At 43.3% G+C, this 24,073-nt stretch overlaps 1 protein-coding gene across 3 annotated transcripts in view; it reads left to right on the top strand.

Annotated features, from left to right (window-relative positions):
- The first annotated feature begins 1,013 nt into the window (after positions 1-1,013).
- TIMD4 (T cell immunoglobulin and mucin domain containing 4) overlaps positions 1,014-24,073 on the top strand; it is a 34,962-nt gene continuing 11,902 nt past the window's right edge. For 2 of the 3 annotated variants that reach the window (XM_040990980.1, XM_040991030.1), the window contains exons 1-5: positions 1,014-1,129; positions 7,227-7,568; positions 10,500-10,748; positions 12,265-12,348; positions 13,053-13,124. In XM_040990980.1, the coding sequence (XP_040846914.1) occupies positions 1,024-1,129; positions 7,227-7,568; positions 10,500-10,748; positions 12,265-12,348; positions 13,053-13,124 (853 nt within the window). In that variant the 5' untranslated portion in view covers positions 1,014-1,023. Of the gene's footprint in view, positions 1,130-2,728; positions 2,773-7,226; positions 7,569-10,499; positions 10,749-12,264; positions 12,349-13,052; positions 13,125-24,073 lie in introns of all 3 variants that reach the window. The other variant, XM_040991096.1, reaches the window with a different exon arrangement.

Here is a 24,073-nt window from a genome sequence, read left to right on the forward strand (position 1 = left end):
TCCTGTTGTCTTTGTCTCTTTAATGTTGAAGAAAATACCTCTTAGACCCGGTGCAATAGTGTAGTGGTTAAAGTTCTTGCCTTGCAAGCCTGGGATCCCATATGGGCTCCGGTTCTAATCCCGGTGGCCCCGCTTCCCATCCAGCCTCCTGCTTGTGGCCTGGGAAAGCAGTCGAGGACAGCCCAAAGCCTTGAGACTCTGCACCCGCGTGGGAGATCTGGAAGAGCTCCTTGTTCCTGGCTTCAGATTAGATCAGCTCCAGCCGTTGCGGCCGCTTGGGGAGTGAGCGCTCGGACAGAAGATCTTTCTCTCTGTCTCTCCTCCTCTCTGTATATCTGCCTTTCCAATAAAAATGAATCTTAAAAAAAAAAAAGAAAAAATACATCTACTATCTGGAGGCCCTTAGTTGTCTATTCATATGTAAAAGTGACACACCAAAAACAAGCCAGAAGATCTGTAGGTTTGGCTAAGGTCATCCACTGGTAAATTTTATCAAAGGAGACCAGATTGTGTTGGTGTGGGGAATCCGAATATCAGCATCTTCAAATGTTTTGTTGGGACCATTCATTTTGTTCAGAGATTGACAAACTTGGTTTGTGGGGTGACTAACTGCAGCTCTGCTTTCTTTTTGTCCTTTATGAGGGCAATGGGGCCAGGGACCAGGGTGAGGGAAAGCAAGATGGTAGCAAAGTCAATTCCAGTCTTTCCTTTGACCTGCACAAGGAATTTATGTGTACATGAGTGCTCATGCTGTCAGTCAGTTGTATTTAATCACAGGCTACACACATACACACACACACACCAGCACAGGTGCATGCACAGATTGGAAACTGCCTGCACACAGAAGCCCATGCCATATTTGTTTGCTCACACTGGTCACCAGGAGTAAAGTACTCAGCACATTTTATCATGTGTCCCATTGGTGGAGGCCATTCAGGACAGGAGAATGGGAAGGTTATGAAGTTAAAAAGAGAAATGAAACAGGAAAGTCCTGCCCTGTCAGCAATCCCTGTGGTATAAGAAATGGGCTATGGACAGACAGACAGACTCCTGGGTCTGTTGGCATTCACCATGTCCAGGAGACTTCTCATTTTCTGGCTGGCGATTGGGATTAAGTGGCTTTACCTGAGTGAGTGTTCCAGAGCCTTCCTTGGAAGGCTTGTCATCCAGCATGGCTTTCTGTGTGCTGCTTGTGCCTTAGTAGAGCAGAAGCCCACTTCCTTCTAGCCTCTCTCCCCCTCCCCACAGGCTTACTGTTTGGAAGCTTTCTCCTCTGCTTGGTTATGCTGGGGTTAATCTGAAGTTGAACCTGACTGGGAGGTTTTTAAGGTGTAACAGTTTATTCTTAAATTCGAAATGGCTGTTCAGGAATAAGTGGTCAGGTAAAACAGAGAAAATGTTTCCTCTGCTGGGGTTGCTTCCATGAGAGTCAGGGATGTTTGTTTTGATGTAAGTTCTTGTTATGATTTTCATTCTTGTCTTCCTTTGCAGCACTCTTTTGTTGTTTTGTTTTGTTGGGGTGCAGCCACAAGATGAGCTTTCTCTGCTGCATACTGTTTCAGGTGTTGAATATGGCCAGTGCCCACACTTGGGTTGGGCAGGTGGGGACCTTCTCATCCTAGCAGTGTGCCGTGCAGGCAGCTCCTACTCACTAGCCATTGACTAGGACTAAATCATCCCAGCTCTGCCACACGTGAAATGAGGGCTCTGAATGTGGTCAGTTTTAACAACCTATGATTTAAGAACTAGACAGTATTTAATGATCCTTGCAGTTTTAGAAATTCCTTGCTGGTGTCTCATGAATCTTTCAAATGTGCTACATGAGAAAGCATCTATATTTTTAAGGAAAACAAATGTGATCTTTTTCCTCTCACATCAATATCACACTGTCTTCCCTTGTAACTAACTCCCTGCAGCTTCTCCTGGTCACCTAGTGGCTTCTAGACTGGCTGACGTGTTTGTGCTGAGTTCTCATCCTCTCTGGTATACCAGTACTAGAGAACTGGTCACCTGGTCCATGCTTTCTTAAGTGCCCTTTTTGCCAAGACACCCTGGAGGCTCCAGGAGGACCAACGCTTTATTTCTTGTTGCTTTCTAGCACCCAGTTCTGTGTATAGTATGTGATAGATTACTCAAGAAATAATCATTAGGGGCTGGAAGCAGTCTGTGTTACTTGCATACGTTGGTGTGAACACATTGTAATTGGATGTAAAAAACTAGCATCTTGCACAGTGTTAGTAACTGGCTTTTGTCTTGTCCCAGAACCTTGGGGCTTTGAGGATTTTATGGTGGCAAAAATTACTGTCCACTTGCACTGCTACTGCTAGGACACGAGTAGAGTGGACTTCTCCAATTCTGCTTGTAAGGGGCTGCACCTGGTGAACTGAATCTACTTTTGGATTTATTTTCATGTGTTCTTTTCTAAAATGCCAAATTATAAGACAGTAACTGCTTGGATTCACTGTGTGTGCTCCGTCTAGATGCCTAATCAACCCCTCACCCTGCGGAGGGGCAGCTGAGAGCGTGCGGTGGAGCGGCTCTGCTTAAGGGCCTCCGCTGCAAGCAGAGATGGTGCCAGAGCCTAGTGGTACCCGCTCTTAGTCCTTCTAGAGGAGGGAAATGGATTTCATTCCAAGTATTGCCTTTTGCTGCTGAAACCGTATCATATCCTATTTCTAAATTCTCATGGGCGTGCTTTCCTTTATACTGTTTTACTAATTTCATGTAGCGCAGGAGGCTTCATCTCATGTGAACCTTAGCAGCATTTCTGGGGTGAGTATTATCCTCTTTGTTTTGTGGTAATGATTACTGTGGCTTTCCTCCAAGAACAAAAAAGCAGTAGTGAGAAGAATAAGATTTACAATGTAAGCTTAATGGGTGTTTTTCTGCCACACCAAACTGTCTGCTTCCTTTTTTTTTAATATTAATTTTTAATCAGATGGGTAATACAAAAACACTTTCAGTGGAAAAAAAATTGAAATGTTATAAAACTCACATCTCTGGTGCTTTCTGCTCTGAATCCCAGTCCTGTTTCCTCTGATCAGGGAGGCACCTGACAATGAGTGTGGGCTCCATCTCACCAGATGCTTTTCTATGCATTTATCTGAGCCCAAGGAGACATGCGAAATGTTTTCATTTATTTAGCAAAAGGGGTTTTATATTTTATGTGTTATTCCAGAATTCTTCATTTTCTTTCATTTGAATGTCTTGTAACTTTCATGTTAAATCATGTAGATCTGTCTAACATATTTCTTATAAAAGTCCATGGAATAAACACAGAATAGTTTGGCAATGAATATGGTGCTGTCTACCCCATTCACATACATAGGAAGGCTGCAACAGACGTTTGCAAGAGGTGTCTTCATGCACATGGGTTGTTTGGGGTTTTTTGTTTTGTTTGTGTTTTTTCTGGCTTGGATAACCAAAGTGAAATGGCTAGGACATATGCATATTTAATATTAATGGGAGGTGCTAAATTACCCCAGAGGGTGGTGGCTGGAATTGTTCTCATCCTCATTTTACTCCAGTTAACTCCAAAGGTTAAGTCCTTTCCCACATCTTTTCTGGCAATGAATGGTAGCCTGGTTTACTAACCTGCTAGCCAACACTAGGTAGTATCAGATAGTATCAGTCTTTTTTTTTTTTACCAGTAAAATGGGAGAAGTGTATTGGCTTATGGCTTATTTCTCATTGATGAATTGCCTAATATGTCCTTTTTTCCCCTTTTTTGCTTTTTTTGGTCTTCCTGAATAGTATCTTTAAATATCAATTTAGTACTCTGGAAAACGAACTTCTAAATATCTAGTAGAAATCATTCTTGTGCATATTTTAAAAGTTTACCAAATATTCATTGAAACAAGCTCATACTTAGGTAGTTGTTCGTTGAAGCACATGTGTGTAGGTTAACAATGCATCTGAGGCTGATAGCAATGCCCTTCTGGTGTTTTGCCTGGTTTCTTATGGACACAAAGTGGGCTTCTTACAGCATTATATCCATGAGACATTCCTGTTGGACAAAGTGAAAAGACTGAGTCCAGGAAAGGAAAGAAATGGGGAATGACTTTTCCTATTAAAGCCATCTGGGTAAAGCTCAGGAAGCGTGACTTTTTAGCATCTGGGTAACTTTTGGGTTTCATGCCATCTGCCACCAGAGCGGAAAGCTGAATGCTTCTGGCAGCAGAGTCACAAAGCACCATGGCACTGATGGCCATGCCTCACAACTCAGCCAGCAGCAGGGTGAGCCACGTCAGAGAATGGAGAATCTCAAAGGAAGGTACCTTGGAGAGAATCATGAATGGTAACCCAAGCTGGGGAGTTTGGATGTGGTCCTCACCATTTAGGAACTACAGCTTGCCAGGGTCTCACCTCAATGGCATTTGGGTTAGGAGTTAAAACAATTGCTGATCCCTAATTGAACAAATGGGCTTGAGCTTTGCAATAGTGAATATATTTCACAAAATATCAGAAATGAAAATGCTCTTAGAAGAGCTAATGTAGTGGTTTACATATGCTGGGTAAGAGGGTTCAGCTACAGTAGAACAACCTAGAACTTGATTAATGTACATATCCATGAGTGTTGGCAGTAGAGGTCTGACTCAATATTGGGTAATAACATATACTGTCTTAACAAGCTACCCAGGTTTTGCTGATGAGTGGCCAAAGTTGGGAAACATCTATATTTCATTTTTAGTGTTCAAGCATTCCATTTCGCATTGCTTAATGTAGTAAACCTCAGGCCTCCAGCATTTTTTAAGTTACACTGCTATTACGGATAATTCCTATGACCCATATAGCTCTGACATTTCAAAATAAGTATTCTACTAAGTGAAACAAGCCAGAAATAGAAAGACAAATACTGTCACTTATGTGCAGAATCTAAGCAAGCCAATCTCGTAGAAGCAAAGTGATTAGCAGAGGAAGATGATGGGAAAGGGAGAGATGTCAATCAAAGACAACAGACTGTCGGACTGAAATCTTGAGTTTTAGGCATCTATTTCTCTGCATGGTTTCTAGAATTAATAATACTGTTCTGCATATTTCAAAATTACTAAAATAGGGGCAAGCTTTTAGGGCAGTGGGTTAAGCCACCTCTGATCCTGGCATCCCATGTCAGAGAACCAGGACAAGTCCTGGCTGCTCTGATTCTGATCCAGCTCTCTGCTGATGAACCTGGGAGAGCAATAGATGAAAGATCCACTCCTGGGACCCCTGCCATCGTCATGGGTCACCTGCATGGAGCTCTGTACACCTGGCTTCAGCCTAGCCTTGCCCTGGCTGTTGCATTTGGGGAGTAAAGTTGAAGAGAGATTTCCTTCTCTCTCTTCTTCTCTTTCTATAATGCCTTTCAAATAAGATAATTTCAAAATATTCCTTAGAGGCTGTATTTTTAAAATGTTCACTCTATAAAAGAAAATGAAGTTGATGAACTTATGGATATGTTACTGAACCTAATTGAATCCTCTATAACATATGCATGGATCAAAACATCACATTGGATCCCGTAAGTTATATAGTTACTGTTTCCTCAGTGGAAAATAAATAATTCCTGAACTGCACTTAAATTTATATTTTTAAAATTCTTTTTATTATTTTCCAGGATGTTTTTGTAGGTACAGGGATTTGCTCCCCTTCCCTTCCTTTTCCCGCCCTCAATTTCCCCTCCTCATCTCCCCCCATATTATTACAGTTGTAACAGTTACAAGTTTAACATTCTGCTACTTAAGTGTATCATGGAATTGTAGGCATAGACAAAGATAGAAAATCTAGTATCATATTTTCAAGGTATATTAAACTGTCTCACTGGGAGTCTGCCTTCTATTTGGAAGTAGAATTGCCTATTGCAACATATGTTCACTTCCTGGTATGCTAGTCTCCATTTTACAGTTCGTTTTTGAGGATATATGTATATACTTATTATTCTGTATATTTGTTTCATATTTTGCATGAATGCTGATTTATATCAGAGAGAACATACTCTATTTGTCCTTTTGAACTTAATGACTTCTAGGTGGGACCATTTTGTTGCAAGTGATAGAATTTTATTCTTTTTAATGGTTGAGTAATATTCCATGGAATAGATATACGAAGTTTCTTTACCCATTCCTGTTTTGATGGATATCTGGATTATTTCCCTGTTTTCACTATTGTGGATTCTGCTGCTATACATAAAGTGTTGCAGGTCACTTTCCACATGCAGATTTTACTTCCTTTGGTTATATTCCCAGGAGTGGGATATAGCTAGATCATATGTTAGATTTATTTTCAGTTCTCTGAGTGCACTCCATACTGATTTCCATAGTGGCTGCACTAACCTACACTCCAAGGAACAGTGGAGCAGAGTACCTTTTTCCCTATGTTCCCATCAGTAAGTGTTGTTAGTAGATTTTTGAATATAGGCCATTCTCACTGGAGTTCGGTGGGACCTCAATGTACTTTTCTGTTTGTTTGCTTCTTTGTTTTGCATTCCCTTAATAGCAAAGGAGCCGGGGCATTTTCTTATGCATTTATTAGCCACTTGAATTTGTTCTTTTTGGAAAATGCCTGCTCATTTCCTTCACCATTTCTTAACAGGGTTGTTAGTTTTTGCTATTGTTGAATTTCTGAAGCTCTTTGTAAATTCTGGATATTAGTGCCCTACCTGTAGTGTATTGTGCAAGGATTTTCTCCCATTCTGTGGGTAACCTCTTCACTTTGTTGATGGTTTTCTTTGTTGTATAGAAGCTTTTTATGTTGATGTAGTCCTGTTTATTTATTTTGGTTTTGACTGCCTATGCGTTTGGTGACTTTTCTAAGAAGTTTTTGGCTAGGCCTATATCTTGTAAAGTGCTTTTGTGTCTAATTCATGATGTGTCACAGCAAGCCAATTGTCCAGAAGATTGTGTTTAGGTACTTTTTATATGATTCAGTGAAATTGGGTTTTAGGATCAGGGTTTTTCATTTGAGTTTCTTCAACGGCGCTCCAGATGCGAGAGTGTTTATATCAGCAAAGTTGCTTAGCTGTGGAGGTGAGTTTAGATACTCAAATCGTCAACTATCTCTTCCCAGCAGACAGAGCCTGGGGAATCAGGGGCTTGACAGAGTTCAAAGATACGCTAAATTTAAGCTGGAAAATGTTACAGAGTGTAATGCGCTGCCTCTTCCTGGAAGCATCTGATAGTACACGAACTGCATAGCCTGTCGGGAGATGTAGGCACTGTGTGAACTGCTTCTCTTCTTGTCCCTCACAGCATCAGCTGCATCAGAGATAGTCCAGACTGGAGTTTTGGGCAAGTCAGTGACTTTGCCCTGTACGCATTCATCTTGGTCTCGCAGCAGCAACAGCATGTGCTGGGGCAGAGGACCATGCCCCAATTCCAAATGCAACCAGGAGATTCTCCACACTGATGGAACAAAGGTGACCTCACCTAAATCATCAAAATACAGGCTTTTGGGGAATATCCAGAGAGGTGATGTCTCCTTGACCATCTTCAATACCAATGAAGATGACAGTGGAGTGTACTGCTGCCGCATAGAGGTACCCGGCTGGTTCAATGATGTGAAGAGGAATGTTCGTCTGCAGCTAAAGAGAGGTGAGTAAATGGAGGGCTTGTGTTGTACTCAAGGAGACTCAGTTACTAATGGGGCAAATTTAATGAGTAGTGGGAAAGGATTTTTACTTAAGTAGTGAGTGGAAGATTCCCTTTGAAGTGAGAAGCCATAGAGCAGGCAGCTGAGTTTCAAAAGCCTTGAAGCCCAGAAAGACACAGAAATGGAACAGTCCAGGAGGGAAGGAATTGCAGGGTCAGTCTGAACAGAGCAGCTTGTGCTCACCCAGGAAGGGCTCACCTGGAAGACTTGGGCCTTATGTTTTTATAGCTCCCTATTTTCATTTGAATTATGTGGCAATATTTTGCTGTTTGCATGCTTTAAAAACATGTAAAGGAAATAATATATATCCGTGGCTTAGCTTTAGCTTGTAAGCTGATAGTTTGGTACTCATTAATAAGGGAAAGGACATGAGGTTTGGGCAGTCTTGGCAGTTTTTTAGAAGAGGAGAATGAGCTTGATTGGGTCTGAGTAACTCCAACTGAACTTTTTCTTTTTTAAAAAAATCGAGATTTTATTTTATTTGTTATTGTATTTTTATTTAAAAGGCAGAGTTATAGAGTGAGAAGGAGAGAAAAAAAATAGAGAGAACAAGAAGGAGAAAGGGACTGGGGGTGGGGAGACAGAGAGAGAGGTCTTACAACCGTTGGTTCACTCCCCAAATAGCTGCCATAGCCAGAGCTGAACCAATTGCAGTCAGGAGCCTGGAGCTTCTTCCTGGTCTCCCACATGGATGCAGGTGTCCAAGGACTTGGGCTATCCTCTGCCGATTTCCCAGGGCATCAGCAGGGAGCAGTATAGCAACTGGGACTTTAAGGAGCTCTCATATAGGATGCCAGCTTCACAGGCAGAGGATTAGCTGGCTATGCCACTGTGCAGGGACACTAAAGTCTTCCCTTTTCAAATATGTCATATCCAGTAATTATTTTATAAAATATTTGTTGACCCAAGTAGTCTGTGAGGTCATTTACAATGGAACGAAATGATAACTTTATGTCCATTATAATCCATGGAAATTTGTTATTTTCCAGAGAAGATGAGATCTGTAGAATAGACTGTGGAGGTTAAACCTAGTTTTAATTGCCTAATCAACCTCAATTCAGGTGCGGCCACGAACCAGTTTAATACCTGAAAAAATACATTCTCAGGCCCGGCGCCATGGCCTAGCAGCTAACGTCCTCACCTTGAACGCGCCGGGATCCCATATGGGTGCTGATTCTAACCCTGGCCCATCCAGCTCCCTGCTTGTGGCCTGAGAAAGCAGTCAAGGATGGCCCAAAGCCTTGTGACCCTTCACCCGCGTGGGAGACCCGGAAGAAGCGCCTGGCTTCTGGCTTCAGATTGGCGCAGCACCGGCCGTTGCAGTCAATTGGGAAGTGAATCATCAGACTGAAGATCTTTCTCTCTGTCTCTCCTCCTCTCTGTATACATCTGACTTTGCAATAAAAATAAATAAAATCTTTAAAAAAAAACAGTACATTCTCACACCATGTTGCATACTCTGAGGCTAATTTGGATTAATTTGTTCATTTACACATTCCTTTTATATCCATACAAATGTTTTAGGAGCTCCTACTATGTGCCAGGTACTGTGATAGGAGCTGCATTTTTAGCAGAGAACAAAATAAATTCCAGATTTTTTTTTTATGGTGCTTACATTCGAATGGGAGAAGCAGCCACTGAACAATAAAAATCAAATGTGCAGTTAGGCAGCGCATACATGCTGGGAGTATAAAACAGGAACGCACTTCACAGAGAAGCTTTATAGTTAGTGCCGAGTCTGTGTGCTTCGTTACAAAAGTGGCTTTTCAGCTGAGACCCGAGGCTAACAAGGAGTCGCTCAGCCTTGGCCGTGAGTGAGTTGGAAGCAGCGAGTCCAAGTTGCTGTGGCTGGAAGATCTGTGATCAAAGAACTGAAGCAAGGCTGGCTGGTTTAGAAAATGTGGGGAGAGGGAAGTGGGGACATGAGACAGGAAAGAAGGCAGGGTTGAGGCAGAAGACCTCATGGGCCATGAAACAGGATTGGGCTCTTAAGGGCAAGGAAGATCCTGTACAAGTTTTAAACAGGGAGTATATATAATCCGACTTTTTCATTTTAAATACTGACTTTAGTCAAAGTGTGAAGTACAGATTGGAAGAAATGGGAATTGAAGAAGACACAAAATTGTATTTCGCTTGAATTTTTAAGTGCCTATTTATTTTCATTTACTTGAAAGGCAAATAGTGAGTGGCAAAGAGAGAGGGAGAGAGGGAGGGAGCAAAGGAAAGAGGAAGGGAGGGAAGGAGGGAGAGAGAGAGAGAGAGAGAGAGAGAGAGATTTTATCTGTTTGTTCATTTCTCAAATGCTTTCAACAGCCAGGGCTGGACCAGGCTGAAGCCAGAAATCCAAACTCCATCTTGGTCTCCTGTGTGAGTGGCAGAGCCAAAGCACTTGACACATGATTTGTTGCCTTCTAGGGTACCTGTAGTGAGCAGCTGGATCAGAAGCTGAGGAGCTGAGGGTTGAACCCATAATCTGATATGGATGTGAGTGTCCTGAGTGGCAGCTTAACTCACTTTGCCACGATGCCCACACCAAGGAATCCAGAATCAGTGGGCAGTACTATGGACCAAGAGAGGGCAGCTGAAAGCAGCATAAATGGTCAGATTGCAGATACGAATTTGTGGAAAATGGCAGCAAACAATGGATTTATTTTGGTATTTGCATTTTTGAAATTCATAAACTTCAGAAGGTTCATGGAAAATTCATATTATGAAAAATAATATATGGTGTCCAAAAAAATGGTATCAAAGTAAGATACCTTGTTACCTTCATTTTTCCACAAGATTTTTGAGATATCCTGGCATTTCCTTTTCCTTGTTCTTTTCTTGACATCAATCATGCCTTTTTTTTTTTTACCTTCTGTTGCTTGTAGCACCCACAACCACTCGCCGAACGACAACCTCTCGTCCAACTACCACCCCCCGTTTGACAACAACTACTACAGTGCTTCCAACCACAGTTGGGACTAACCCCGACCTCACAAGTGGGACAACACTACAGACAACCACTGCTCTCCTCACAACAGTGACAACCACACCCCCTGCTACAACCCTGGCCTCCCTTCCAGAGACATCCACAGGGCCCCTGACCACTGGCACAGAAGGGCCCATTCTCGCCCCAGGTATGTGGAGCAATCGGCCTTTCTATGTGTCTTGCTGGCAGATGTGTCCTGGGCTCCTGAGAGCAGGTTTCTCTCACTAAAGTAGTCAACCTAGCTACTTGCTCCTTGAGTGTGTGTGTGTGTGTGTTGGTTTGCTTTGTTGGTGTGTGTGTTGGTTAGACACATCATAACAAATACCACAGGCTAGGTGACTTAAGTGACAGAAGTCTGTTATCTCAAATTTATGGAGACCAGCAGGTCAAGGTTAATGTGTCAGTTGGTTCTTTTTTCTGTTGTTGAAGGTTGTGGTCTCTATAACAACCCTATTTCTGTATTTATTTGAGTTACAGAGAGGGAAGGAGAGATGCAGCAAGAGATCATTGCTGATTCACCCCCTGAACGGTTGGGCCAGGCCAAAGCTGGGAGCCAAAAGCTTCGTCGGATGTAGGGACCCGAACCCTTGGGCCATCTGGGTCTGCTTTCCCAGGCACATTAACAGGGAGCTGGGGCAGAGGCACAGCAGCCTGCAGTCCAACTGGTAGCCCGATGGCATTCTGGCTTTACAGGTGTTGGCTTAACTCGCTACACCACAATGTCCGTTGGTTTCTTCTATGTCCTCCTTCTCGGCTTGTGGACGGCAGGCTCCACCCCCGCGTGGACTGCATGGGGCCTTCCTCCCTCCTTTGTCCTAATCTGCTGCAAGGATGCCATTTATACTGCATTAGATTCTATCCATATCACCTCCTCCTGTCTGAATTATCTCTTTAAAGGGTATTCTCAAAATTCACATACTCTGAGGGTTATCTGAACTGTAAAGGGACACAATTCAGTCCACAATAATGTGCGCATGGGGGTGGGAGGTGGGGCGGGTACGGCTAAGGTTTCACAATTGGTCCTTTTCTTGCTTTATGGTTTTGTCTGTCTCTCTGTCTCTCTTTCTCTCTGTTTCTCTCTTTCTCTCTGAATAGGCAGTACTTCTGGTTCTCCAGCTGACTTCTTGGCCCAGTACCTAGTATCTCTCACAAAGTGATTAGCTCCATTGCTTGCAGGATTTATCAAACTCCCACCATATTCCAACCTCAGACTCCAAACTGAAAAGCATCCAAAAGCACTCATAAGACGGCTCGAAGAAGGTTTTATTTGCCTCAGTAAGGTCTGGATAACTCCATTAACTTTATTTTTTTTATTTTTTAGAGTTATTTTATTTTTATTGCAAAGTCAGATATACAGAGAGGAGAGACAGAGAGGAAGATCTTCCATCTCCCCAGGTAGCCTCAATGGCTGGAGCTACACCAGTCTGAAGCCAAGATCCCAGAGCCTCCTCTGGGTCTCCCACATGGGTGCAGGGTTCCAAAGCTTTGGGCTAGCCTCGGCTACTTTCCCAGGCCACAAGCAGGAAACTAGATGGTAAGCAGGGCCACTAGGATTAGAACCAGTACCCATATGGGATCCTGGCGAGGACTTTAGCCACTAGGCTATTGCACTGGGCCCTTCAGCTATCTTTTGTCAACTGTTTTTTTTTTTTTTTCTTTTTCAGAATCAGAAACGTTTTTTGCCTCTGGTGACTCATGGACCAGTGTTGGGATAACTTCAGCAGGCACTCCATTGCTCTCCTCCAAAGGTGGGTGGACACTCACTCCCTCTCTTTCCTCCCCCTTGGACAAGGAGGGAAAACACTGAGTGAACGTGATATTGAACCAGGTGACTGGGCATGGTATTGATCCTTTGTGCCATGAAGACAACCTGGGCAAACTGGCATCAGGGCAATGTTTGTGGCTTGCTCATTTCTATGATAGAGAGAGGAGAGAGGAGAAAGAGATGTGGGTGATTTTTTTTTAAGTTATATTTATTTATATTTTTTGAAAAGCAGGGCAGAAAAGTGAGATAGAAACAGAGAGAGGAAGTGAGAAAGAGAAGAGAGGGAAGGAAAAAGGAGGCTGGAAATTTATCCAGGTCTCCTTCATGGGTGCAGGGGGCCAAGTACCATCACTGCCACCTGCTGCCTTTAGGGATGCTCGCTAGCTGAATTGAAGGCAGAGCGTGGAATGCAACTCAAGCATTCTGATACAGGATGCAGGCACTGAAGTGGTCCCTCAACCTGATACAGGATGCAGGCACTGAAGTGGTCCCTCACCTGCGGAGTCACAGTGCTCGCTCTGAGAGACCTTTCTGCGCAGATCTCGGACCTCAAGCATGTTTGCTTTTACACACTGGACTTGGTGGCATTTACTCTTGTCATTTTCATTTGAAGCATGCCAATCTTCTTGTTTGAAACTCAAAGTCGAAATTTATCAGGATTTTTTTTTTCCTTTTTTTCCCCTAAAGCTTCTGAAGCATGGGTTCTCTCATCAACATTCCGAGCATCTACACAGCAAATGAATGTTTCTATGCTTGAAGGTAAGGGGGCTGTGTGTTTTTATTAAACGTTTATTTCGCTTTATTTGAAAGGCAGAGTTACGGAGAGGGGGGGAAGGGAGAAAAAGAGAGAAAGAGAGGGAAAGAAACAGAAAGAATGAATATCTTTTATCAGTTTGTTCACTCCACAAATGGTCACCACAACCGGAGCTAAGCTGAACCGAAGCCAGGACCTTCTTCCAGGTCTCCCATATGGATTCAGGGGTACAGGACTTGGAGCCGTTCTCTGCTGCTTTCTAAGGCCACAGGCAGTAAGTTGAATCAGAAGCGGAACAGCTGGGACATGAACTAGTACCCAGACGGGATGCTGGCGCCACAGTTGAAGGCTTAGCCTACTCCACAATGGTGCTGGCCAAGGGTCTGTATTTTATGAGTAATTTGTCTTTGGCCGCAGGAACAACCTGTGGCCTGCCTGCCTTTCCTGGAATCGGCTATTTTTACTCTGCAGTGGCCACATTTCACATCCTCCTGTGAGCTGGGATCTAAGTGAAGCATACTTACACATTTCTCTGCTGGCTTCTCCTCTCTGCTTCCGGGCTCTCTCCCAGAGCCTGCTACTGAGATTTCACTTCTTCCTCCGCAGTGTCTGGCTTCAAGCCAGGGATGGTAGTAGTGAAATCACCTATTCATTTTTAAGCTAATATTTATTTAAAATTATATGATACGAAGGCATTGTGCTGGAGGATAGAGATAGAGGTAATTCCAGATAAACAGGCAGAAAGAAAATCTTCTTGGATGCCCCTCCTTTATTCTGGCACCTTCCCCTGAGATAATCACCATTATTAGCTGAAGATGATCATTCTAGATCTTTGTGTTATCACTTACATGTATACACAGATACAGAAACGCACAGGTTTATATATTTGAAAAAAATGCTATCAAACTACTCTAGTCTCTAGTTGGCCTTATTTCTTTACATTGCCTATTAGGCCGCTTTCTTTTTTGGTCCAGAGAAATCTGCATTATTATGCCAAATTACTGAAAAATGTTTCATACCATATTTGTTCTTAGGCTCTGTTGCCCCTTGAGGGGTATTCGGGTTCTTCTAGTGTCTTTTTATTATAAATTGTGCTACCGTGAACATCTTGGCTACTGCTTGCCTCTCTAAGCGTTTACGGCAATGTCTAAGGTAGCAACCAAGAGTTAGAAATTTAGCCTGAAAGGAATGTGCACATTTAAGTTGAATAGTTATTACAGATTTGTCTTCCAGCATGGTGGTGCCAATCTATTTCCCCACCCACAGAGTATCTGCTTTCTCCCATCCACCCTACACTTGATGTGACCATTTGTTCAACAGTTTCACATCTCCTGAGGAAAAAAATGTCATCTTGTTCTTTTTGTGTTCTGGTTTACCAAGAGTTTTTTTTTTTTTTAAGGATTTATTTATTTATTTGGATGATTTTTACATAGTTGATTAGGGTGGTTAGGATCAAGGGCTGCAGGGAGGTGGTGATATCATTGTTTCCACATTCTTTTACTTTCCTTCTGCTATCTGGGGAAAGGGGAGAGGTAAGGGGAGAAGACACGCCCAGCCTCCCAAACGCCTCTGCATCCGGAGATGGAGAGGCGCCTCTGGACACCACTCCAGGGTCCCCGCTGTGGGGCATGCTCCGAGGGTCCTGCTCAAGTGGTTTTGGTAGTTCAACAGTTTTGTATTGCTGATGAAATCTCTCCAAACTCCACCGGCTGACATAGTCCACCTTAGAATCTCTGTTTGCCCATATATTCACTGCCAACTCTTGGTTGGAGTGGTTGATTGACTTGTTCTGTCCTCTGTCCTCTGTTGTGGTACCAGGTGTCCTCTGCAGACTTCAGTGTCCTGCCATATCTTCCATGTGCACCTGGATATGCTGTCCACTCCTCCGTCTAAGCTAGAGGAGGCCCAGCTCTGACACATGCACTCCACGGTCAGACCATGGAATGTCATCTTGTTCTTTTCATGTTATGATTAGCAAAGAGTTTTGAGTGTCTTACTTTGTTTATTAGCCAGAAAAGAGCCATCCTTTAACACTGTGAAGGAGGCAACGTGACATCATTCACAAAGGCTCAGAAGACAGGCTTGGAGAAGGCAGACGAGAACGAGTAAATTGGGGATAGGTTTGAACTAAGACTGTATATCTTGATGAAACACGAAGGTGATTTGATGTTGAAAAGCTTTGTCATGCACTAACTCACACCTTGGAAAAGCAGAAAATCTGCACAGGAGTGAACAACTTAAGGAAAACTGGGCATCAAAGCTCCCAGCTCTCCGTGTGTAACAGCTGCAGAAAGACGGGAGTGCCGCGCTATTTCCTTGCAGACGAGAAGGTGGTGACTATGAAAGTAAGAAAGGAGGAACAAAATGTTAACTTGTGTTTAATTCTTAGATTATTTTGTGCTGAATCACAGGGGAACAAAAGATTATCAGATATTTCATTCTTATCTCAAATATCTGTGACAGTTCCCATTTCACTCATTCTTGATTACATTCCAGAAGACAGAACACTTGTGCAGTAATAGTAAAGAGAAGCCTTTTGTCTGTTTTTTAAAGTTATTTTTATTAAAAAGAGTTACAGAAACAGAAGAAGAGACAGAGAAGAGAGAGCTTTCATTTCCTGGCTTAGCCCCCACCCTATTTCACCAAATTACTGCAATGTTTGGAGCTGCGTTGATCCAAAGCGGGGAGCCAAGAGTTTCTTCTGGGTCTCCCACATAGTTGCAGGGGCCAATGGCTTAGGCCATCTCCCACTGCCTTCCCAGGCACAATAGCAGAGAACTAGATTGGAAGTGGAGCAGCTGGGACACAAACTGGTGCCCATATGGGGTGCCAGCATTGCAAGCAGAGGATTAGTATGCTGTGCCACCATGCCAGCACCAGTGTAGCTTGCTGATCAGTCAGCCTCCACGTAGCACTTAGTCTTTCTTCAGGAGCAAAGGTTTATTAAATACAAATTGTGTGCTGTGTCAGTGTCAGATGTTCTCATTAATCAGCTGTTAATCCCTGTTTAAGCCTTACTCTTGTCTCTATTATTCCTAAAATTTCCAAAACTTCACATAGCTGTCAATCTAACATCTAATTCTGATTTTGTGCTCTTAGATATTACTTTCTTTCACTTATCCTTCTAGTCTGAAATGAAAAAGATGTGGTTCTTTTCATTTACCACCCTACCTTGTTAGGTATTTTGCAATGAAACACTCATTGTCATAACTAAAGTTCCCACCCCCTGAGGACTCAACTGTGTCAGGTGCAGGTTTTTAAGTGCAACTTCTAATTTGAATCTTACAGTGTCCTTCCAGGCAGGTATAGATATTACCCCCACTTGACAGGGGAAGAAGTGGAGCATCAGAGAATTTATAGGAGAAGCTATTGCCTTCTTGGGTCTTTTTCTTAACACTACGTTTTATCTCTTGAATTTTCACAAATTAGAAAGCAGTTTTCGTCTTCATTTTGGAATCCTTCCTTTAATGGCTCAGTATAAGCTAGACCTGTCTTGAACCCTATTTCTTCCTCCTCTGAACCCATTTGTTCCTCCTCTGCTGCTTCCTACAGATCTCCCTCCTTGAGCTGCTTTTACAATCAGATGTCCTCTTTCTTTCTGGAAAATGACCGCAACCCATTTCACAGTGCTGCATATGTCCATGGAGTTTTCTTTGCCTGTATAATTTTCTTAAGTTCTTTCCCCAGTTCTTCATGTAATTTTTGGATGATGAGACCTCTGTGGTTGTGAATTGGTCTAAATCAACTTTAATTAGGGTAGAAATTCCTTCTCTTCCCTTCCTGGATGGCTGTTAGAAATGGGTCTTGGAGAGGTGGAGCAAGTTTGCCTAGGGCTCATAGCCAGACTGTGTGAGAATTAAAAGTCTCACTGCAGTTCCAGGAACTTATAAACTGTGGCCATCAGCTCCTCACTGGGGGTTGTCTATGGACATGAGCTCTCTGAAATTGTATTTCTCTCCCAAATTCTGCAAGACCGCAAGGGATGGAAATCACAATTCAGTCACAAATAATGAGCACAGTGATGAGGACACCATGTAAGTTTCTTCTCCTTCTCTATGGGATCTGCTACAGGACCGCAGAGTCCTACCCCTTCAGGAGGATTATTTTATTTTCTGATTGGTAGCAGGAATATGTTAAATGATCCCCAAATGCTCCATAAATCCCCAATTTCTGTCGTCTGTGGAGTCTAGAGCCAGAGCAAATGGAGATGCACGACTATGCTATTTCTTGAGAGCTTGTTTGGAGGTTCTAACAGGGGAGCGCAGCTACTCATATACCCTTGACCGAAGACCAGTCCTCCTCTAGCGGGGATGGTCGTCCTCTTCGACCGAGCGCGCAGCTTCGGGAGGGACGCACATGGAGCGGTGAGGGAGGAAGGGGACACCCACCTAGCCAGCCAGATCAGCCGAATCAACCCTGGCGATCAATGGGGTGACAGATGTCGCAGCCAGATCGCCCTCACATCCAACTATGCTATTTCTTAAATGCAATCAGTGGCCTGGGATTAAGGCCCATGTCGATTGTATCTCAGGTTTATATTACTGCCTCAATAATGTGTCAAGGCCTATGTTTCTTGATGTAACTTGACATGGGAGGGATATAGTAAAAAAGGGTGGAGGGCAGGTAGGTTGTAAGTGGAGATATGAGGGCAGGGGTCAGGACAGAGTAATCAGATGTCTTGTTGACTCTCTGGAACGGAGGAGAAAAATGTGGAACCAAGACCTTGAACTTAAGACATCACCCAGTGTGGGAATGTGATTCCTGGACTGGGGCTGGAATCACTGAGAGCTTAGTAAAACTGTAGACCTTCCTGGTATACTCAAGAAATGCAAAATTAGGATCTTTGAGAGGAGTCAGAGATTCTGTGTCTTACAGACTCCCTCAGAGGAGGAATTTCTGGTGCAGTTCACTCTATTTCACAGAAAAAGAAATTCAGCCACAAAAGTAGTTTTGTAGTGGAGTGAGCCCTAGGTCTAGCACAGGACTTGCTTCACCATAGGCTGCACTGTTTTATGAAAGATGGCATGAAGTCCTGTCAGAATTCAATGCTTTTTCTGGCTCCTTAGTTGATCAAAGGCATAGAGAAGTTGCAGAAGCAATCGCCATTTTCAGTTCAAGTTCAGTAAATGGAATGGGAGAAGGCAGGGGAATGAAGCAAAACTCATTTTTACTCACCAATGCTGTCATTAGGAAGAAAGACATTGGATGCAGTTGATTTCAAAGTCAACATCTTTCATGAGGCATTAACAGATTTGTTTCATCTCTCATGCCCAGTGCTGTTCCCGGTCTCAGATCAGCTGGTGGCATGTAGGATGAAACAGAAGGACAAAAAGTGGATTCTCAGAATGTTCCTCACAATGATGTTTCATTCTATCTGCCGTACAATTTTTTTTTCTTGATTTATAAAGTTGAAATGAAATCTGTGTAATTCTAGCATCTAACAACCCACCTTCAGGAAGGTCAATCAAATAAGATCAAAGACAGTTGCCAAGTTGTAAGATAGCCATGATCATGATCGTGTAAAACAGGGCAAAAGAGGAGCTGTGCGCCACTGGCCGAGAACACAGACCTGACCCTAAGAAAGGCCCGCATCAGTGGTTAACAAACTGAGCGTGCCAGTTTCTAGGGAGGGGCTGACTTCAGAGAGGGTGTGATGAACAGGGCAACCTCAGTGAGTTCCATAATGCACTTTCACACCCTCTCTGCTCCCCAGGAGTATATCAATGCAGGAAGGGGATTGGGGGCAGACCAGGCAGGGCAGGGCTATAACGCCTGTTGGGCTGCATGTAAGCTCGATCAGGGGAAAGCCAGGCTGGGCAGACTGTACCTAATGGTACCTGCATAACTCAGAGTGGGTGTGGGTTGATTGAACTTTGCCGCAGCATCAGCTACCAGATGGTGGTTCTAGGAGGTGAGGGGCAAACTCTGTCAAGCTAACTATGGAGAGTACAAGATCCAGGAGTGGGAGGGAAACAGTGGGTACCTCTCTGATGGGCTGCAACTCTCATTGGTGAGCATGGAAACCAGGATGAGGAGCAAGCATGGCTGGTCAGAGAGTGGCACCTGCCAGCACTAGTGTGGATTGGAAAGAGTCTGGTTGGGTTGAACTAGGCTTCAATGCCCATTGACATGTATGAGAGCTAAATGGGATGTGGGACAGACAGGACCAGTCTGCTGTTCATGCTGGCAAGCGCAGAAACCAGGGCAGGGGGTGGACCTGGTGGGAGTTATTGTGGGCCGCTTCAACTAGGCTGCAGCTCCCACTGGTTTGTATGAGGGCCAAGTGTGCAGTGGGCAGGATCAGCCTGGACAACAACATCCATTAGTTTGCGTAAAAGACAGGGCTGGAGACATCTGACCCAGCAATTGCCAACTACCAGTGTGCTCATGAGCTAATTTGGGTGACGGATCATGCTGGACCCTGTATTGGAATGCACATACAAGAACCAGGTCTGGAATAAACTCAGATGAAGTTTCTTTGGGAATCCCCCCAAAAGAACTGCTAGACTCAGAACTCCAATCTTGGAGAGAATTGCAGATCCCATGGTCAGAGCATGGAGTGCGTGTGCCAGAGCTGGGCCTCCTCAGTGGCTTAGACAGGGCACTGGACAGCATATCCAGATGCACATGGAAGATATGGCAGTACTTTGGAGCCTGCAGAGGACACTTGGAACCATAACAGAGGATGGAGGACAGAACGACAGCCGAGTTGGCAGTGAATATCTTGGCAAACAGAGATTCTAAGGTGGACTATATCAGCCTGTGGAGTTTGGAGAGATTTCTTCATGATTGGAGTAAAAGATGGCAGCAATACAGAACTGCTGAACTATCAAAACCACTTGAGCAGGACCCTCGGAGCATGCCCCTCATCAGGAACCCTGGGATGTTTGGGAGGCTGGGTGTGGCTTCTCCTCTCTCTCCTCTTTCCCCAGATACAGTAAGAAAAAAGGTGTTGAAGCAATGGTCTCACCTACCTTCCTGTAGCCCTTGACCCTTTGCACCCTAATCAAACATGTAAAAATTATCAAAAAAATAAAATAACAACAAAAAAGATCTCTTGCTATTGGGTTCAATCTCCAGGACTGATCTTTGTGGGACAAGTGCAAGTTCCTGCCACCTTTCCCAATGTCCACAGAGCCGAGAGGATGAGAGCTTGGGCTCTGCAGGTAGACAAACTGCTCTGTTCGTTCCCAGCTGTGTGACCTGTCTAGAGCACAAACATCCAATTGTGAGTTGAGAACTATCATGGTGTCGCGTACAGAGCATTTCTTTGGAGAACTGACCAAGATTAGAGGTGAAAAATACTTTGCCTTGGACTTGGCATATTGTAAGTGCTCAGTATATGGAAGCCGTTTATTATTGTTGTTGTCAATAACCCGAGGTTTCTTGGTAAGATATGAACCTTTGCATCTCATGGAATCCAAAGTTTTTGGTCAGCTGCTGAGTACAGCAGGGTTCTGGATTCCACCTTTAAAGAGAAATCTAGAGTGGAGGGAGTATGGGTGAGAACCTAGCATGGCTTCACTGAGCCACTCACACCCCGGATCATGATAACAAGGACGTCAGGTGTGACCCCAGTTGATGAGATTCTGTTGTTGGGGTGCCTTACCTGGGGAACTTCTTGAATAATTGTGTTCTAGAATCTTTGGTTTTCTCTGTCTTACCTCATCTGCCTGAAATGTGACAGCATCCGATCATTCCTTCCTCTTTCACTGAGCATTAACGTCATTTGCTTTCTGTTCTCTTTCAAAACTAAAAAAACCCCGTGGATCCTGTTTTGCCTTTGGAACACCCAATTCACGTATGTATCCCTCTACTGATGCAGTCATTCAAGGGTGGGGAAGCTTTCCTGCCAAGGGCCACTTGAGTATTTATGAAACTCAAAATCAACAGCTTAAACTTGGCCAGCTGTTGATTTATTGGGATTCCAGTTGTACCTACCGTGGCTTGGCGAGGTCAGGTTAGATGATGATTTTCACAGGCCCCAAGTTCCTTAGCCCTGCCAGGTGTATAGATAGTGCTGTTTTCCCTCATCCGACATATTAAAAACATAATATGAGGAAAATGGCAGCAGGGGAAGGCATGAATCATTATTCCTACAAAACTGCATTATGGAAGATAAGGACTTAAAGGAGGTACATGAATTCAAGAATGTGTGTTTTAACTAAAAAAAAAAAAAGCTGTGAAGGGACAGTGTTGTGGTGCAGCAAGTTAAATAGCTGCCTACAATTCTAGCATCCCATGTGAAAGTGCCGGTTCAAGTCCTGCCACTCCACTGTCAATCTTCTTCCTCAGCATATTATGATCTAAGTACTTGGGTCCCTGCCACCATGGGGGAGACCTGCGGGGGGTTTCTAATTCCTGGATTCAGGCTGACCCAGTCCTGAATATTGCTGGCATTTGGAGAGTGAACCAAAAGGAAGAACATCTGTCACTGTTTCCTATTTTCTATTCTCTCTCTCTCTCTCTCTAACACAATGCTCTGACTTTCAAATAAGCAAAGAAACCTATGAATACATTATCTTTTAAAAAGAGTTATGAAATTCAACATCTGTGTTAGTGTTGTTAGGGAAAATCAGAAACTATAAACTTGGAATAGACATCAGCAAATGTAGGTTCTAGTCACTTTCTTTATTAATCATTTCTATGAAATCTGAGCAAATGAACTTCCTTCTCTATGTTCTCATTTCTCTGTTTATGAAAAAAAAATATCAACCAACCAAAGAAGCAAAAGGAATTGGAGCAGGTAATTTCAAATTCCTCTTAGTTCTACCAATGATGCTGTTGGCAACTCTATGTGGTCTTTTTGCCGTCTTTACTCCCTATAGCCCATAGAGGGCAGCATTGACCAGAAGCTACCAAGGAAGAAAAGTAAATTCGGTGTCACCGCCCATAGGATTGCCTACGACTGCATGAATGAATTGACTTAAAAAAAAAAATAGTTTTGTTTCAAAAGTAGAGGCAGCTAACTTTCAGTGTCTGTGAATTCGCTGACGAGTGAATGTATGATAAAAGTGTTTTTAAAAAAATACCCATTGGGAAGATAAAGTGCTTTTATTTCAGGTTGATCTCTGGCCAGAAACCCTCTGGTTAGTTTTTGCTCTCAGACAGGATTTTAATCATCTCTTTTTCTTTTACCTTAGAGGGTGTATGGTCAGGATATTTTGTCATTTTTCTTTGGGCAGGAGATTGGCCTTCTTTCAGCCAGTTTAAATTCCTGTAAAATGGGTTTTGTAAGCATTGTGAAAGAAGGAAGTCACAAAAGCTGCGTATCTGTGTAGCAGGCACACGAAGGATACTCAACAAGCTGATTTTGAGACGGAGTCGCTAGCAAATTTGAATCAAATTTCCACTAAAAGGGTGGGGCCAGGGATGACATTTAAAGTGGAGTCTTCAAAGATCTTCAATCTTGAGTGCCGTTTCAGAATTGCATTCAGCCTGTGACTGAGCAAGAGAGCAGACTGTATCATCTGCTGCTTTAGGTGATCAGCCCTTGTCCCATATCAGAGTCCCTGGGTGTGGCACCACACGTGGGCTCCAGGCTGCAGCTTCCCGCTAGCATGGACCCTGGGGCACAGCAGGGATGGTGCCAGGCATTGCATTGCTGCCACCTACTTGGGGGACTTGAGTGGATTGCCAGTTCCTGCCCATTTGGGCTACTAAGAGAATGAATTCGTAGATGAGAACTGGGTCTTTCTGTCTCCCTGCTGCTCAAATAAATAAATTACAAGTAAAATAAATGCGTGCTCAGATTTTAGTACATTTTATTCTCAACTCCACAGAGTGGTTTATGGAGCAGCAGAGTAACCACACCAGGCATTAACAAGCATTGCGGAGTGCTGGCCATGCAGGCCCCACCCTCTGGTCTCTGTCGTTCCATTCAGTGCTTTTAGATCTGAGTGATGTCTTTTTTTGCAAATATTTTTTGCCTGTGGTTACTGGGTTTCCAACAGCTGTCTTTAAAACTGCATTTAGAAAGGCATTGTGGCCTTGCTTCAGAGAAATGACACAACGATTAACACGTGCTACAGTGAATATTTTGCAATACTTTTTTTTTTTTTTACATTTGGGAGAATTTTGAAATTGTACAAAAATCTTTTTAAAAAAATTTAGTTCTACTCGAATCTGGATATACTAAGTATTTCTTTTTTAATTTGGGGGAGGAGCATAAAGTGAGTGTGTATGTGTGTCTTCCTTTTAAATGAATAATAAGAATTTTAAATGAAATTAAACTTAAAACTTCAAAAATAGATGATTGTGTAATGGTATTTTCTCTGCAATTTCTCAGGACCTTACAATTCTATGTAAAAATAAAACCCGAGTTATGAAATCTAAAAAGATCATAGGAAAGCAACCGATAAAATACCAATTTTCACATGCAGAAGTTGTGGCTCAGGGAAGGGAGGGACCTTGCCCAAGACAAACACAGCGAGGAAAGCAGGGGTGAACTTGGGATGGCAAAGGGATTCTGGGGTGGTGGAGAGAAGCCTTGGTCAGTGCTCCAAGATCTTGAGTTGTGTTACAGGAAACTCATCTTACCAGGTTAGTTATGCCTACCAAAGACTCCAGAAACCAAAACACAAGCCAACGAGCCTGCTTAATTGGCTTGCAGTAAGAATCCTATCCACCAACTACTCTACATCCCGTTCTTTGTCTTTGTGGAGCTGTTCTCATCTTCTCGGACAATATCATATTCATCAGAAGTTTTGGTGATGGCATGGTGCTCGAGGTCTTGTGCTGTTACTACATTTTAGCTTATTTTAAGGTAGGTTATAAACCTATGTGGAAAAGGGACATAGCCAGCAAACCTTTTTAATGAGTCAATCTTCCTTTTACCCCGGGCCCAGGCCTGGAGCCGCTGCTCTCCTGGAAGACCTTACAGCTCTGAGTTAGTTTCCTGCTTCTATAGATGACAGCAAACTTGCTGGCTGAAAACGACATAAATGTACTAGCT

Source organism: Ochotona curzoniae, unplaced genomic scaffold (genome assembly GCF_017591425.1).
Source record: "Ochotona curzoniae isolate NIBS_2020 unplaced genomic scaffold, NIBS_Ocur_1.0 contig_1, whole genome shotgun sequence".
Lineage (NCBI taxonomy): Eukaryota > Metazoa > Chordata > Mammalia > Lagomorpha > Ochotonidae > Ochotona > Ochotona curzoniae.